We start from the raw sequence: 14,300 nt of genomic DNA, 5'->3' as shown, positions 1-14,300 counted from the left end.
CGGGTCATCTAATGGCAGATTTAGTGGTACTCCAGATTTTAGTCATCTTGCTTACAGCTGCTGACCTGTAGGGGCGGAAGTAGACCAAGTGCAGAATTGCAGGCTACTTCCTGGTTTGCACCTGTCCTGTTGCTCTGCTCCCGACAGCTACATTCCCTCACAGACTCCACCGGGTCAGCGACTGCAGCCGCCTCAGCCTCTGACGCCAGAGACGAGCAGGATGCCGTGGAGGTTTCACCTGTGACATGTGCCATCTCAGCTGATGCGCCAGCGGCCTCCCCCGTCCCAGCTTCAGACTCAGGAGCTGCTGATGCTCCTGCCGGCGTTTGAACTCCAGCTGCACCTTCGGCAGCCCCAGCGCCAGTTTCAGCCCCTGCAGACTCAGCTACAGGCTGAGCACCAGAAGAAGGGCCTGCCTCAACTGTAGCCCCAGCTCCAGGCCCAGTCCCTGATCCATTCTGCCTCTGCGGCTCCCCTTTTGAACTCTCGTTCCCCTGTGGAGACTCAGATCTAGCTGATGTCCTTGATAAGGCTAAGTCTGTGCCCTGCTGTGTCATCGTCTCCTGTGATTGGTCCCTGTGCTGCCCCGCTGTCTCCTCATCCTCATCCGAGTCTATGTGCAGCATGGCATTGAGCCGCGTGTCCGTTGGGAAGCTGCAGCGGAGTTTCGGAGAAGGACCCGCCAGAGGTTGGTCCCCAGGGCTCCTGGGAGCCTCAATGGCATCCAAGTAGTCATTGAGTGACACCTGCCGGTGGGTGTGGCCACCCAGAGCCACAGGAAGCAGATCCCCCTCTCCCATCCGCCCAGGCTCCCGCCACACACTATCATCCACATAGTAACAAGTACCGTTGACTACCAGGGAGCCCTCGTCCGAGCCTGTGGGAGAAGGTCCACATGTGACCCGGGAAGATGAGGAGGGGTGAGGGAGGTCTTCATCGTCAGAGGGACTGCCGGGGTCACCGTTCACAGCGCCACCCAAGATGGTTCCCACTGCGTCTGGGGAGGCTTCTGATGGAAGGTGTGAATGCACAAGAAGGAGAGATGGGGAGAGCAGAGGGATTAAAGAAGACTGAGAATGGGGATGAGAGAAAGAGGATCCAAATGACTTTTCAAAAGAGTTGCCTCCAACTTGTTGCTTATGCTAGGCTTTTTCTCTCTTTTGCTGAGTTCGATGAGAAGAGAAATACCACCATCTAGTGTACCCTAAATAGGAAATATGAAAGCAGAAATATGAAAGCAGTCTTTATGCTAAGCCATAAAGTCTTTATGCTAAGCCATAAAGACTGGAAGCAGGGGAAAAACAGCTAGCCTGGCTCAGTCCAATCCTAATTGTGACACATTATGTCTTGTTTGTTTAACCAATGCACCACAGACATGTACAAATTACAAGTTATGGTTTTATGGGGAGATAAATGCTCTGCTACTGCAGGCCCAGCTGCTGGTCACCAAGGACTGTTCTGTCTCAGCCCTATTTATTTTGGCCGATCTGTCTCTGCTTCCAGATAATTTCTCCAACCGCCCACCAGATGTCCTCGGACTTTCCTCCTGCTCACCTGTTTCCCATTCCCAATCACTGGAACCTTTCCTCGTTTCCCTCATTTTCTCTCCTGTATTCATACCAGCCCTTTTTCCCCAGTTAGCTGCTACACTAGGTTTGAGCATTTTTCGGTATCTCAAAATTGTCACTTGTGGCCACAAAAAGTACAATGTGGACGCACACAAAAACATACACGCACCTTCATGTCCGTTGGAGGTGATGTCCACTCTGAACCGAAGATGCCCGCTTACATGGTCCGTAGGGAGACGGCGACACAGGCTGTAGCTGACTGGCTGATTGCTGTATACATACGCACACATGCATTATGTCCCTACTGACGAACGGAAGCTCTGGATTTCATACTATATGATACGTTATCAGAGAACACACACACACCCGATGTAAACACACACTACAAACACCACTAGGTATACAGGTATATGTTTAGTGATCGATGATTATGATTTAAAGATATCAGTTGCATGGCCTTGTAAGTAAAAATATACCAATGATTGAAATGCGCATCGAGAGAGATGGCCAGCCAACTCTGGAGTACAGAGCACAATGATGAGTTAATGGTTTTAAACTGGTGATAAATCTTAACGCACTGTGATAAGAGTCCAACATATGAAGACATGATGGTGCACTCTTGTGTAACAAGTCACCGCAATCAAGAACTGGTTGGAAGGTAACAGCAACCAGCCATTTCCTGGCTTCCAAAGAAAAACAGGATTTTAAAAAAAATAAAATCCCAACTTTAGTCCTGATTTCCTCACAAGGTTTTATGTCGCTTAAAAGTTAGACAGCCATTGAGCCAAATACCCAGAAAACAGGTAACATCTATTTTCTTCCCTTAAGTTTGTCACTATTTCAACAGTGCATGAAGGTTTTCTTTCTTGCATTAGAAAATAACATTCACTTGGTTTTAGCTGCATTCAACTAAAGCTTGAGTTGAATGATCTGAGACTGTAAGATATTTAACGCAGACTGTAGCTTATGGAGTGCCTCTGTGAAAGAGAGTGAAGGGCAACAGTGAATAAAACTTTATCATCAGCATTACAATAAGTATAAGTTCCATGTGCATTAACACCTAAATTGTACATATAAAGAGATAATAAAAGCATGCCAAGCACAGAACCTTGGGGCACTCCATTAATGACAACAAGCGAGCGTGCACTGAGTCCATTACAGTCCTACTTGATAAATAATTGTAAATCAGCCTACTGCTTGGTCAGACAGATCTATATTATGCAGCCTTTGCTTTAGCATGGCATGATCCACAGTAACAAAGGTTTTAGACAAATCAATAAAAAAGCTGCACAGCTCCTCTTCTTGTCCAAGGCTAAAATGATATCATTCACAACCTTCACTGCAGCACTAGCAGTAATATGCTGCTTCCTAAATGCAGACTGATACTCAGAAAAAATAGCATTAGCATGTAAAAACTCTTTCAACCGGTTACTCACAAGTGTTTCAAGGATTTTAGCTGGCACAGACAGATTGGTAATAGGCCTATAACCATTTAAGGAGGAAGCATCACAAGAAGTGTAACAGAATCTGATTTCCACGCCTTAGGAATCTCATTTGTAACAACAGTAAGATTATTAAATGTATGTGAGAGGAAAAGCAATGAGAGCTTCAGCAACCTTTAAAAAAAATAAGGATCTAAGTTGTCCGGACCAGCAGGTTTGCTTACATCTAGTTTGACTAAGGCTCCACGTACCCCAGTGAAGGAGAGGAATGGCCTTAAATTGAAAACTGTCAACATCAGTCACATTGACAGTTAGAGCTAGTGCCATTTATTCAAAAGAAAGAGATGAATATATTAAAAGTTTTCCATTAGTTTATGAATTTGTCAAGCTATGGGAAACACTGTGCATGTACACTATACATCATGATTAACTGGAGTACATGATGTCCTCTGTTGTAGATCAATATCTAATCAATGCCTGAACAATGAGCTGATTGGGAAATATCGATTGGTATTGAATGAACTCCGTTGAGTCACTGTGGTTAAGTGCTAAAGGTCAAATGTCTGTCCATGTTCCTCAGACGTTCTCTCTTTCTGTCCGACAGCTTCTTAAAAACACACATAATAAACACCAACACATTCTCAATACAGCTTCAGCTTCCATGGGCGACTCTGGTGTGCTCTGCTGCTCTAGTTCTCTAAAACGTCTAAAACTGTTTTCAATGACGTACACCTTGGCAAGTATGTGTGTGGACTCACTCCGCTGCCGGCCCCTCCAGAAGTCTCTGCACAGGGATGATCAGCTGCCCCAGAAATCGCTTGATGATTGGTCGGCTCTTGGCGAACTTATCTTTTACTTCGATCTCCAACACGTCGGACAACAGAGCCACAAAGGTGTACTTCTACCAGAAGAAAAATGGGAAAATTATAGTTTAATTTTCACCTGTAGTTTTACGTTCCCTGGAATTTTGTTATATTTACTATTTCTCTATTTACATTGTGTATTTAGAAATAAATTGGCCTTATGTTTAATTCCAATGACATCCACTTTTTTGTTACATTCCAATTCTGCTTTTTTCTCTTAACTTGCGGTCGCTATTGCTGGCAATAGTAAAAACACAAAAAACACACAACAGCATTGATACGATCAGATCCAACAACTTACTATAGATTTCTTAAAGTTGGGAACACATATGCACATTTATGATGAGTTCTTACTACCACATCCATCACAGACATGGGATTAAAAAGGGGAAATTTGGTGGAAAGTTACCAAGGGCTTTATCTTCAACTAGTTTCCTCTAAAATTATAGATTAAATCTATACTCAGCTGACACTTGCCCAAAATTGTTGTGTATTACATGGATAGAGTGATTCAACTGGTTATATGACCTTTATACTGAGAGAGTGAATAAATATGAAACAAGCCTTCCATCAGGCAAGTGCGGAGAGGGTTTGGTTGGATCACAAGAACTTTCTGATCCTCCATTTCATTGATATGAAAATCCTGTGTAGTGTAACAATACAGGCAGAAGTTGGTCATACGCGGTAGATGTCCGCCTACACAACGTGACGCATTTCCACTTCCAGGGTGGACAGGAAGTTAAAAAAAATATATATATATATCGCAGTGGAGTGTTTCCTTGATGCTGGGAATCTGTGTATCAAAACTGACAAACTCATGACCTTTTTTTTAAAATCCAAGCTACTGTCTTGTGGAAAATGGTTAATGGTTGTGGTGCAAGTGCAATATAAGAAAATAACGGACTTGGTGTAACAATGTTCTTCATCTCTAACTTGCCAAACTCATTTTCCCTTTCATCGCCAGACTGATTTGTGCATTACCATGATCCTTTTCAGATACAATGGTGTGTGCACTTCAGTAGGCCTGTGTCTGTTTTTGCTGACCTCCCCGTGCCACACAGGGTTGGTGGTGTTAGCTATGATGGAAGATCGTCTCTCCTGGCCATGGTGGGTGAATTTGGGGAGGCCACTCCTCTTCCCAGGCTGGATGGACATCTTCAGGTAAGGGTCTGGGTTGAAGAACATGCCCTTCTTCAGGCCCACCGCCCGGATGTCTTGAGAGGAAAACACACATTCGTAAGCACATGTGTTTACTGGACCAACACTACTTGACAATTCCACTGAATCAGTCCTCTCACCTGACAGGGTGAAGCTGACAAGTTTCCTACAGAGCTCTGTCCCTGATTGTTCATCCACTTGGCCTTCACTGCCCGCCTGATGGGAAAAAAAAAAAAAAACAATAGGAGAGCAGCATGAGTGGATCACTTACCATTCCCATGAACTGACTTCACTCTTAGAGAAAAAACACAAGATTCTGAGGAAAAGTTAAAAGGAGGAAACATCAAAGAGGGAGAGGAATGGTGGTTGGAGAGTTCTGATTAAAGCCGACTGCTTTTCATTTTACTGACTCAACTGGAGCAAATGTCTCTTCACCTCAGTTTGTGCTGCTGAGAGCAAAGTGGCATCCACCTCGCTCCATTCACTTCCCTCCCCAACTCCCCAACACCTGGAATAGCACTTTGATGAGTAAAACTGCTGTAGTTCCCCTTTAAGTAAACACTGGCAAGTCACTTAAATAGCTTAAGAAATAAATAGAATCTAGGACAGAAGACAATTTGAGGCAGCTGCGTTACATATCCTAGTCAGCCCTATCCAATCAGGTTGCTTTACAACGCCTAGTGCCTTATACTACACCTCCTGTTAACCCATGTGCCCTTACAGGGGGGGGAAATAATTATTTCTGTAATGTCACCCATTGCCGGGAAATACATATATACTATATGAAAAAGTCTCTTAACTATAGTAGCCCTGCCATCTGCAAATCTAAATTTACAGACCCTAATCGTTACCGGTGAAAAGCTGTGAGGAACTTGATTTTTGTAAGGACAGCATTGTGTTCTCAATTCAAATTTTTGGCCAGTTAGAACGGTAAGTGATCAGTGGCGTGTGAAAGCCAATCAGATGGCAGGATTAAGGATGTGACAGTCTCATAAGAGCAGAGAGCAAAAGAGAAAAAAGACTAAATAAAAGAGTAGGTAAAAAAAGAAGAAATGATGATGAAGGAGTGTAGGCGGAGAAGTCACTGTAGGGACCTCAAGGAGATGCAGATGGGACAGACACACACGCACACACACACACACACACACACACACACACACACGCACGCACGCACACACACACACACACAGACGCAGACATACATACCGACACTCCAGGGTTCTTGACCGTGATACAAGGTGTCGTTGCTCTTAATGCTCCACTTACACCATGATAGTATTTAAAGCAGATCTTAGTCTCCGCTGTGGAGAGAACACAGATACAGATAATCATCACTATGACATCATCAGGGTTTTTTTTTTCTCTCAGACTTCAACGCAGTACGTAATTAACACAAACATAGGACCCATGTAGTCCACTCACGCTCCATGAAGTAGGGTCCTGGCTCCAGTCTCCACACGATCTGTCCTCTCTGGGTGCCGTTCACGCCGCGATTCTTGGAGTCCCAGACGTTGGCCACGCACGTCTCATCTAAGAAACACACACAAACACGCTTACATTCTTAAGCTGCTCCTTTGTGTTCCCCTGCTTTCTGTCTCAATAACACGTACTTGGTTTTACGCATATGTTTCCGAAAATGAAGCAACAGCTGTAAGCTGTTAACAGCTATTTACACACAGGGCAGACGTAAAAACGTAATTAACGGTACAGGACGTTTAGCAAGGTCACATACAGACGGCCAGCTATTGCTCTACTCTCTCAATGAGGAAGCGACGTGTAAAGGGCACCTCTTCAAGAGGGGATTTATGTAAACAGAATGCAAAGAGTTGGAAGTTAATGTATGATAAACATAGTTCTGATTAACTAAAGTCAAGAGCGGGAGGAAAGATACAAGACAGAAGCATCAAAATTATGAAGTGGGTTTGGTACCAAAATCAGCCTGTTCACCTGTAAACTGATTTCATGCTTTTCTTGGAACGTCAGCTCAGAGTGTTTATTCTTTTTCAGTTGTATATTCACAAGTCTATTGACTCCTGGCACGAAACCAAACTCCTTTTGTTTGTTTCACACTCAGCCAATCTAACACATATTCCTGATGGCAACAGCTCACAGAGGACACGTGTGGGGTCAGCGAACACAAAAAAAATCTCTGTACTGTGCCAATCTTGTTGGAGCTGAGGTTGACAACACCCTGCGGTCACTTCTTGTCCTTCTGACAAACGGAAGCGAGCAGGAAATAAACGACAAACTTAAAATACAACCAACAAAAGTGATATTAAATGTACACTGCAAAAGAGTTTTGTTTATGTAGGAGGTACAGACGATGCTGAGCTTTTCTCACAATTACATTTTTTTTAATAAAATGAGACTTTAAGGACTAAGTTAAATATTAAAATGACTTAATGACAGGGGAATTTTGTGCATTAAACAGTGCATCATATTTTATTCATACAATATACAATACCTGCAAAGTAACTTTAGTTGATGAATGGTGCTGGACGAAATAATCGGATCCTTTATTCCTAAATGTTCCTAAAATATCAAAAGTAAAATGACTGGTCCTGCAGAAAAATGTCCCCTTCGACTGATATATTATTCGATAAAACATTATTAGATTGTTAGTACGGATCCATCAATGTGTAAGCAGGATTTTGCTGTTGTAGTTTGTTGAGGCGGAGCCAATATTAATTACTCCATACACTGTTCTTCAGTTTAGTCCCGTGGTTCCCCACCGAGGGCTCGGGCCCCTCCAAAGAGTCACGAGATAAATGTGAGGGATCGTGAGATGACTGATCGGAGAAGAAGGGGGAAAAAGCAAAGTTATGATAGATACATTTATATCCATTTTTTTTAGCACTTTAATCTAGCTGCTTTGTGACATGTTGGATGATTTGGCCTCTTGAGCCATACAGTTATTAATTGAAACAATGTGAGAGGTTTACGGGGGAAATGTCTCTTCGGTGGAGCTGCTAACAACTCATAGACATCTGAACCATGACAAGAGGCCCTAACAAAACCCCGTTTTTACATAAAGGGGTCCAAACTGCAGTTAAGTACATTACTTGAGTAAAAGTACCTAGTTACTTTCCACCACTACAGATACAGCCTCCCCTTTTCACTTTCTCTCTAATGACCTCGAATTCCTGTTACATGATGCCAAACTACCACCAGGCGTTTTTACTTCATTTTGTTCTCAGTTTGCATGGCTTGGATCTTTTTGGGGTATTTACGTGATAGGTAAGGGAGCAATGTTGCACTGTCAGACCACCATGGAGGTTGCTGGCACCTAAGGGAAACTATGCCCTTGGGGCATAAACCACATCCCTGTCTGTGCCTGTTGAGCAAGCATTTATGTGCACGTCCTGTGTAAAGGATGACAAATGGTCCATGTCCCAATGGATCAATTCTGATGTCCGTCAGCGACGCACGCACAGGCAGCCCAATGAGCAGTACGCCCTTTGCTCTCTGTGACACCAGGTCACCATCAATAAAACCCTGAGCCTTTTTCGTTGACAGCAAATAGGTATTCCTCTCACACACACACACACACACACACACACACACACACACAGCTCTCTCGATACAACAGCAGCACTGTATAATGTGCTGAGATAGTCTTACCTGATAACCTATCTTACCTGATAACCCTGTAATCATCTAAACCTCATAAACACACTACAGTCTGAGAGGTGCGACAAACACAGAAGAACCCATATGCACACACAGGCCAGACAGCAGCAGTAGGTTATGGAGCTCAGGCGGCTCCAGGGAGCATGGCCAACAGCCAGGCTGGAAACAGTGCACACCCCTGGGGAGAAAAATCCCCGAAATCCCCCCCTGCCTGGATCAATACTGCCGAGGAGCTGCTGAGAAGTCGGAGGGATGGAGAGATCACCTTTCACCGGCTTTCTCTATCTCTCTCTCTCTCGGAGAGAGAGTGCACAGGCACTCACACACAATCGGTAACCTTTGGTTTGAGATGACCTTAGCCTTTGTGAAATGGTATGTATTTCACTGGCTGCTGAAAGCTGCTCTTTCACACCTATGTCTGAGAAGTACAGGGCACCACCAAGCCCAGCAGACACAGGCTGATATCAGAGACAGGCTTTCATCTCACATTAAACTCATACTACCATATCATTATAAATGCCAATAATACAAGCCAGAGGAAGAAATATATTTGTGTCAATGCTATAAAAAGGTAAAATAACAAAACATATTTTTAGATAGTGTAAATTTGCTTACTTGTGTGCACTTATCACATACAGAACAAGCCATAAGTATTTGGACGGTTGCAGATTAGTTGTTCCTTAGGTTCTGAGCTTCAACACATTCAGTTTGAACTAAAATCGTGGATACTACATTATAGTGCAGAGTCTCAGGTTTTACTTGAGTTGGTTTACATCAATATTGAAAGAACTGTGTGGGAGATATAGCCCTTTAAACACATTGTGCCCAAAGTTTAAGGGTTCAAAAGTAATTGGACAGATACACATGAAGTCACCGAATCATCATATTTAATATTTTGTGGACAATCTTTTGCAGTCACTGACTGGCTGAAGTCTTGGACCCACAGACATCAGCAGACGCTTCGTATCTTCCCTGGTGATGGTCTACCAGAGCTTCACTGCAGCCTCCTGCAGCTCTTGTTGTTGTGGGGTCTCTCTGCCTTTAGTCTGGTCTTCACCGAGTGGAATGCTGCTCAGGCAGACCGATATCAGGTGACTGACTCGGCCAGTCGAGGATACTCCACCTCTCCACCCTGAAAAGCTCTGCGGTTGTTTTGGCCTTATGTTTGGGATCGCTGTGCTGCTGAAGGTTAAAATGTCATCCAATGAGTTTTGATGCATTTGACTGAATCTGAATTCTGAATCTGAGAATGCTCCTATATTTCTGTCCATTAATTCTGTTGCTTCCGTCAACAGTGAAATCATTAATAAATGCGGTGTGCCAGTCCCATTGGTAGCCATACATGCCCAGGCCTTAACAGAACCACCACCATGTTTGACAGATGAAGAGTTCGTTTTGGGTCATGATCTGTCCTTTTTTTCTCCACTTTCCTCTTTGGATCATTTTGGTAGAGGTTGATTTTTGGTTTCATCCATAGAACTTTGTTCCAGAACTCTACAAGTTTCTTTTCGTTTGTTTTTGAAAACTGCAGTCTGGTCTCTCTGTTTTTGAGGTTCACCAGGGGTTCGCATCTTGCGGTGGATCCTCTGAGGTTCTGGTCATGAAGTCGTCTCTTGATCGTTGACAAGGAAACATGCACGCCTACATCCTGGAGAGCAATCTTGACTTGTGCAATCATAAAGGGGTTTTTCTTCACCATGCAAATGATTTTCTCCTCATCCACCAGACTTGTGCTCCTCGGTCTACCAGATTGTTCACACCTGCTTTTTTTAGACCGAACCCAACTGCTGATTTTGGCAAACCAACAACCTTTGATATCTCTCTGATAGGTTTTTGTTTTTTGAGCCTCATTATATCTTCATCACTCCCGTGGTCACCTCTTCACTCCTCATATTGACAGACAATTCCACCTCAATCTAAATGGCAGCTCTCAGCTCTCAGTCAACTCTGAGCCATGTGTGAGCTTAAAAAAATCATCTAATATTAGCCATGTGTCCAATTACTTTTGAACCCTTGCAATTAGGGCACTATGTGTTTAAAGGTCTATACTTCCCAAACAGTTCCTTCTATATTGATGTAAACCTACTCAAATTAAAGCTGAGACTTTAATGTAGTACTTTTTGGAAGAGCTGGGGAAAGTCTTTCATTTTTTTCTCATCACATTCATATTTTATTTCAGCCGTCTCCTCTGAGATGTATTATATAACAAAAGAGATCAAATAGTTATGTGTTTTTTGTTAGTAATTAATGATTGATAAAAAGTTAAAAAATGAGTGCATCATTTTTTAGAGTTACTTATAATGCATGTCCAGCATCATAGAGCCGTCATAGATTTATTAAGAATCCAGGGATGGGGGAAAATATCATATTTTATAATATATAATAGTATTTTTTTTTTCTAATAGTAATTTAGAAGCCAGAGTTGGTGCCCCTGTCCAGTTAACTTAATAGGTGACAGTGGTAATATCTTTAACATTAGAATCTTTTGGTTCAAAGACAGAGAATGGCTCTACTATTTTCTTAAAGAAAATGGACTAATTAATATTATTCAAATTGATGATCTCATAAAGGACCACTTTTGTGACTTAATATTGTGCTGCCATTAATTACAGAACTTCTACTTAAAAAATAATGTTCAAAATGGGTAAAGCAGTGGCCAAGATATCCTGACTCCTACATTCCCCATAGTGCAACTCCATAGCATCTCTTTTTAAATTTCATACATTCACAAAGATGTTCATATTTCTATTGCAGTGTTCTGGGAAAGACAGGTTGCTCTTCACTTCACACCCTCTGTCATTCACAAGTACATCAGCACTTTTATAAGTTACGCAAGTTATGCGTGCGTGCGTGCGTGTGTCTATGTGAGAGGGAAGAGACTGTAATATGAGATATTTAACAACATACTGCTCTTAAATGCTACTGATGCTGAGTCAGCATCACTTTTTTATCAGGATAACCTACTCCCATTTTCTCACCCTCACTTTCTTGCCAACACACACACACACACACACACACACACACACACACACACACACACACACACACACACACACACACACACACACACATGCACACGCACACAAGCACATAATCCATTAGCCAGTTAATGTAACAGCACAGGGGCTGATGTCATTCCCTAACCTTGAGGAGATGAGTTACAAGTCGCAGCCTCTTCAATAGTGCTATCATCTTACTTTCCTACAGCAATTTTTATTACACCCCTAGACAAACAGGAGGGTAGGTGTGTGGACAGACAGGCAGGCAGACGGACTGAGGAAGAGACAACACGGAAATGAGAGACAGGCAGGAGGCAGGAAGACCGACAAGAATGATAATGATGAGCAAGCAAGAATAGACCATAATGGATGCCTATCAAGAACTGGCTGCGCTGTGTAAAATTAATGGTCTGAAAAAGCTGATTTGTGTTTGAGGTAACATTGCACAGTAAAATGTCGCATCTTCATTCCCAAACATCAAGCCTGACGATCAGACATGGATGGTAAAATTAAAGTTCAGTGTTGGCTGAATACTTTCGTAAATAAGTAATTTCAGTTTTTTGATTTTTATTACATTAGCAAAAAGAAAAACAACAATTTGTCATTATTGGTTACTGAGTGTAGATTGATGGGCAAAATTGGCAATTTTTTCCATTTAAAGTTCAATCTACAACACAATAAAATGTGCAAAAAGGAAATGGGGTGTGAATACTTTCTGAAGCTACTGTTTGTGGCTTCAAGACCCCTTTACAGGCTTCTCATTTCAAAACGAGCCAGCTGTAAACATTAAAAGCTGGACACTGCGTTTTCAACCAAATCTCTGAGTTTAAGTGATAAAAGCTGATAAAATCTACCAGCGACAGCCACAACAGACACCAGTTAAAAATGTTTGAAATCAAGGACCCACTGTTGCAAAAATTACTTGGAATTTCAATGGTAAATCTGTCACAGCTGTTACTATAAACTGCATATGGGGCATTCTAGAACAGAAAGTTTAACAGCAACTAAGAGGGGTGAGGCTTACTGAAGGGTCGATTAGTTGACCAAAAAGTGGAAGATTGATTACTTACTGAAAGTTTGCTCTTTGTGTATATGCAAAAATGTTAAATAAATAAATATATATACATATATATTTGAAAGAGTAGTTGATAATGAAAATAACTGTTAGTTGCAGCCCTAGATATTGCAGATATTCAAATTTATATAGAATAGATATAGATAAACTGTACTTCAATGGGGGGAGGTGATTGTGGGTTTGCTCACCGATGTGGTACAGGCCGATCCAGTCAGTGGCATCCACTTCCTCCTTGATGTCCCAGGAAATGACCAGATGACCATGACCTAGAGTCAGCTGGTACATAGACGCTGTGAGTGATGAGCGGCTGTCTGAGGTCACCAGGTCCGTGTCACTATTGGCCCGCTGGAGTCCCAGACCCGCCGCTTCTGGCTGGACCCCGGACGACATAGGGGAGGAGGAGGACCCGGAGGTGGCCCCGACTGTGCCCTGCACCGACAGGCTGCAGAGGTTGTCAGGCCCAATCGTGTATGGCCGAGTGTGCGGGGTGCGCCGACGCACCGCCAGCAGGTGCTCCCGGGCGCTGCTGTTAGCCGACGATGCGGACGACGGGGAGGAGGAAGAGGAGGAGGTGGTGGCAGCCATTGCCATGGCTACCGCAGAGTAGGAGGCAATGGAGAAGGAAGGGGGTGAAAAGTGAGGGGGAGAGGGGGAGAGCTTGTGGTGGTGATGGTGGTGCTGGTGCTGCTGGGAGTGAGGATTGTGGTGGTGATGAGGATGGTAGTGGTGGGGAGAGGAAGGGGCAGAGAAGTTGGAGGGAGAGGGGGAAGATGATGGGGGGCGGGGGCGAGGTGGGAGGATGGCCGTTGCAAGGGAGGGGCGAATGGTGGAAGCCAGGGGGGTGTACAAAGAAAGAAAACAGAGAAGGAGGGGGGAAGGAAGTTAGCTTATAGGTGCCATCGCCAGACTAAATTGAAGAATCACTAAATGGTTGGAAAGGCAAAATGAAGAAAAAAAGAGAAAATGATGGAGGGATGGAGATACAGATGGTAGACTGGAGTGATGGTGGAAGCAGTGCACTGTCCAAGGCACCTCTGCTTTAAAAAACAGCTGATAGAACAGTCTGGATTTTAGTTTCCTCACAGCACATTTCTTTGGCCGTTCCTTTGGGGAAGGCACTTCAGCGTTCCCAGGCTTTGCTAGTCATCATTCAAGGTGTTATGAGGCAGTTTTTACAGGAGTTGAACCTTCTCTCTGATTCTTCGATCAGTCGTTTATATCAGGTTTCCACTGTGAATGTCGCTGTGTTTCATTTATCCCTCTTGGTACCCTGCAACACCTGTCCATTTTGACAAACTCGTAAGAGTCAACAGCAGAGCAATGCCTTGCTTGTGGCCACTAGAGTACTTTGTAAATCATGCAGGTATCCATTACGAAAAAAGGGGAAGAGATGGAGGTGGGATGTGGGCAGAGAGATTCGAGGAAAGAGGGATGAAAGGCGATCCAGGAAATCTTCCATTCGTCTGTCCAGGGTGGAGGGGGTGATGACAGGGCGATCCTACAATCCACAGGGAGGACGGGGTGGAGGAAGGTTGGAGACCTATGGGAGAGAGAGAGAGAGAGGG

The 14,300-nt window shown here is 43.5% G+C and overlaps 1 protein-coding gene across 4 annotated transcripts in view; it reads right to left on the bottom strand.

The window, feature by feature from the left end:
• hecw2b (HECT, C2 and WW domain containing E3 ubiquitin protein ligase 2b) overlaps window positions 1-14,300 on the bottom strand; it is a 49,695-nt gene that overhangs the window by 19,166 nt on the left and 16,229 nt on the right. For all 4 annotated transcript variants that reach the window (XM_040142063.1, XM_040142064.1, XM_040142065.1 and 1 more), the window contains exons 2-9: window positions 12,924-14,275; window positions 6,454-6,561; window positions 6,238-6,332; window positions 5,172-5,247; window positions 4,918-5,087; window positions 3,769-3,911; window positions 1,738-1,838; window positions 66-1,009 (exon numbers count right to left, since the gene is read on the bottom strand). In XM_040142063.1, coding sequence (XP_039997997.1) covers window positions 66-1,009; window positions 1,738-1,838; window positions 3,769-3,911; window positions 4,918-5,087; window positions 5,172-5,247; window positions 6,238-6,332; window positions 6,454-6,561; window positions 12,924-13,326 — 2,040 coding nt within the window. In that variant the 5' untranslated portion in view covers window positions 13,327-14,275. The remainder of the gene's footprint in view (window positions 1-65; window positions 1,010-1,737; window positions 1,839-3,768; window positions 3,912-4,917; window positions 5,088-5,171; window positions 5,248-6,237; window positions 6,333-6,453; window positions 6,562-12,923; window positions 14,276-14,300) is intronic.

This window comes from Xiphias gladius, chromosome 13 (assembly GCF_016859285.1).
Source record: "Xiphias gladius isolate SHS-SW01 ecotype Sanya breed wild chromosome 13, ASM1685928v1, whole genome shotgun sequence".
Lineage (NCBI taxonomy): Eukaryota > Metazoa > Chordata > Actinopteri > Istiophoriformes > Xiphiidae > Xiphias > Xiphias gladius.
This window is presented reverse-complemented; position numbering and strand designations above follow the sequence as displayed.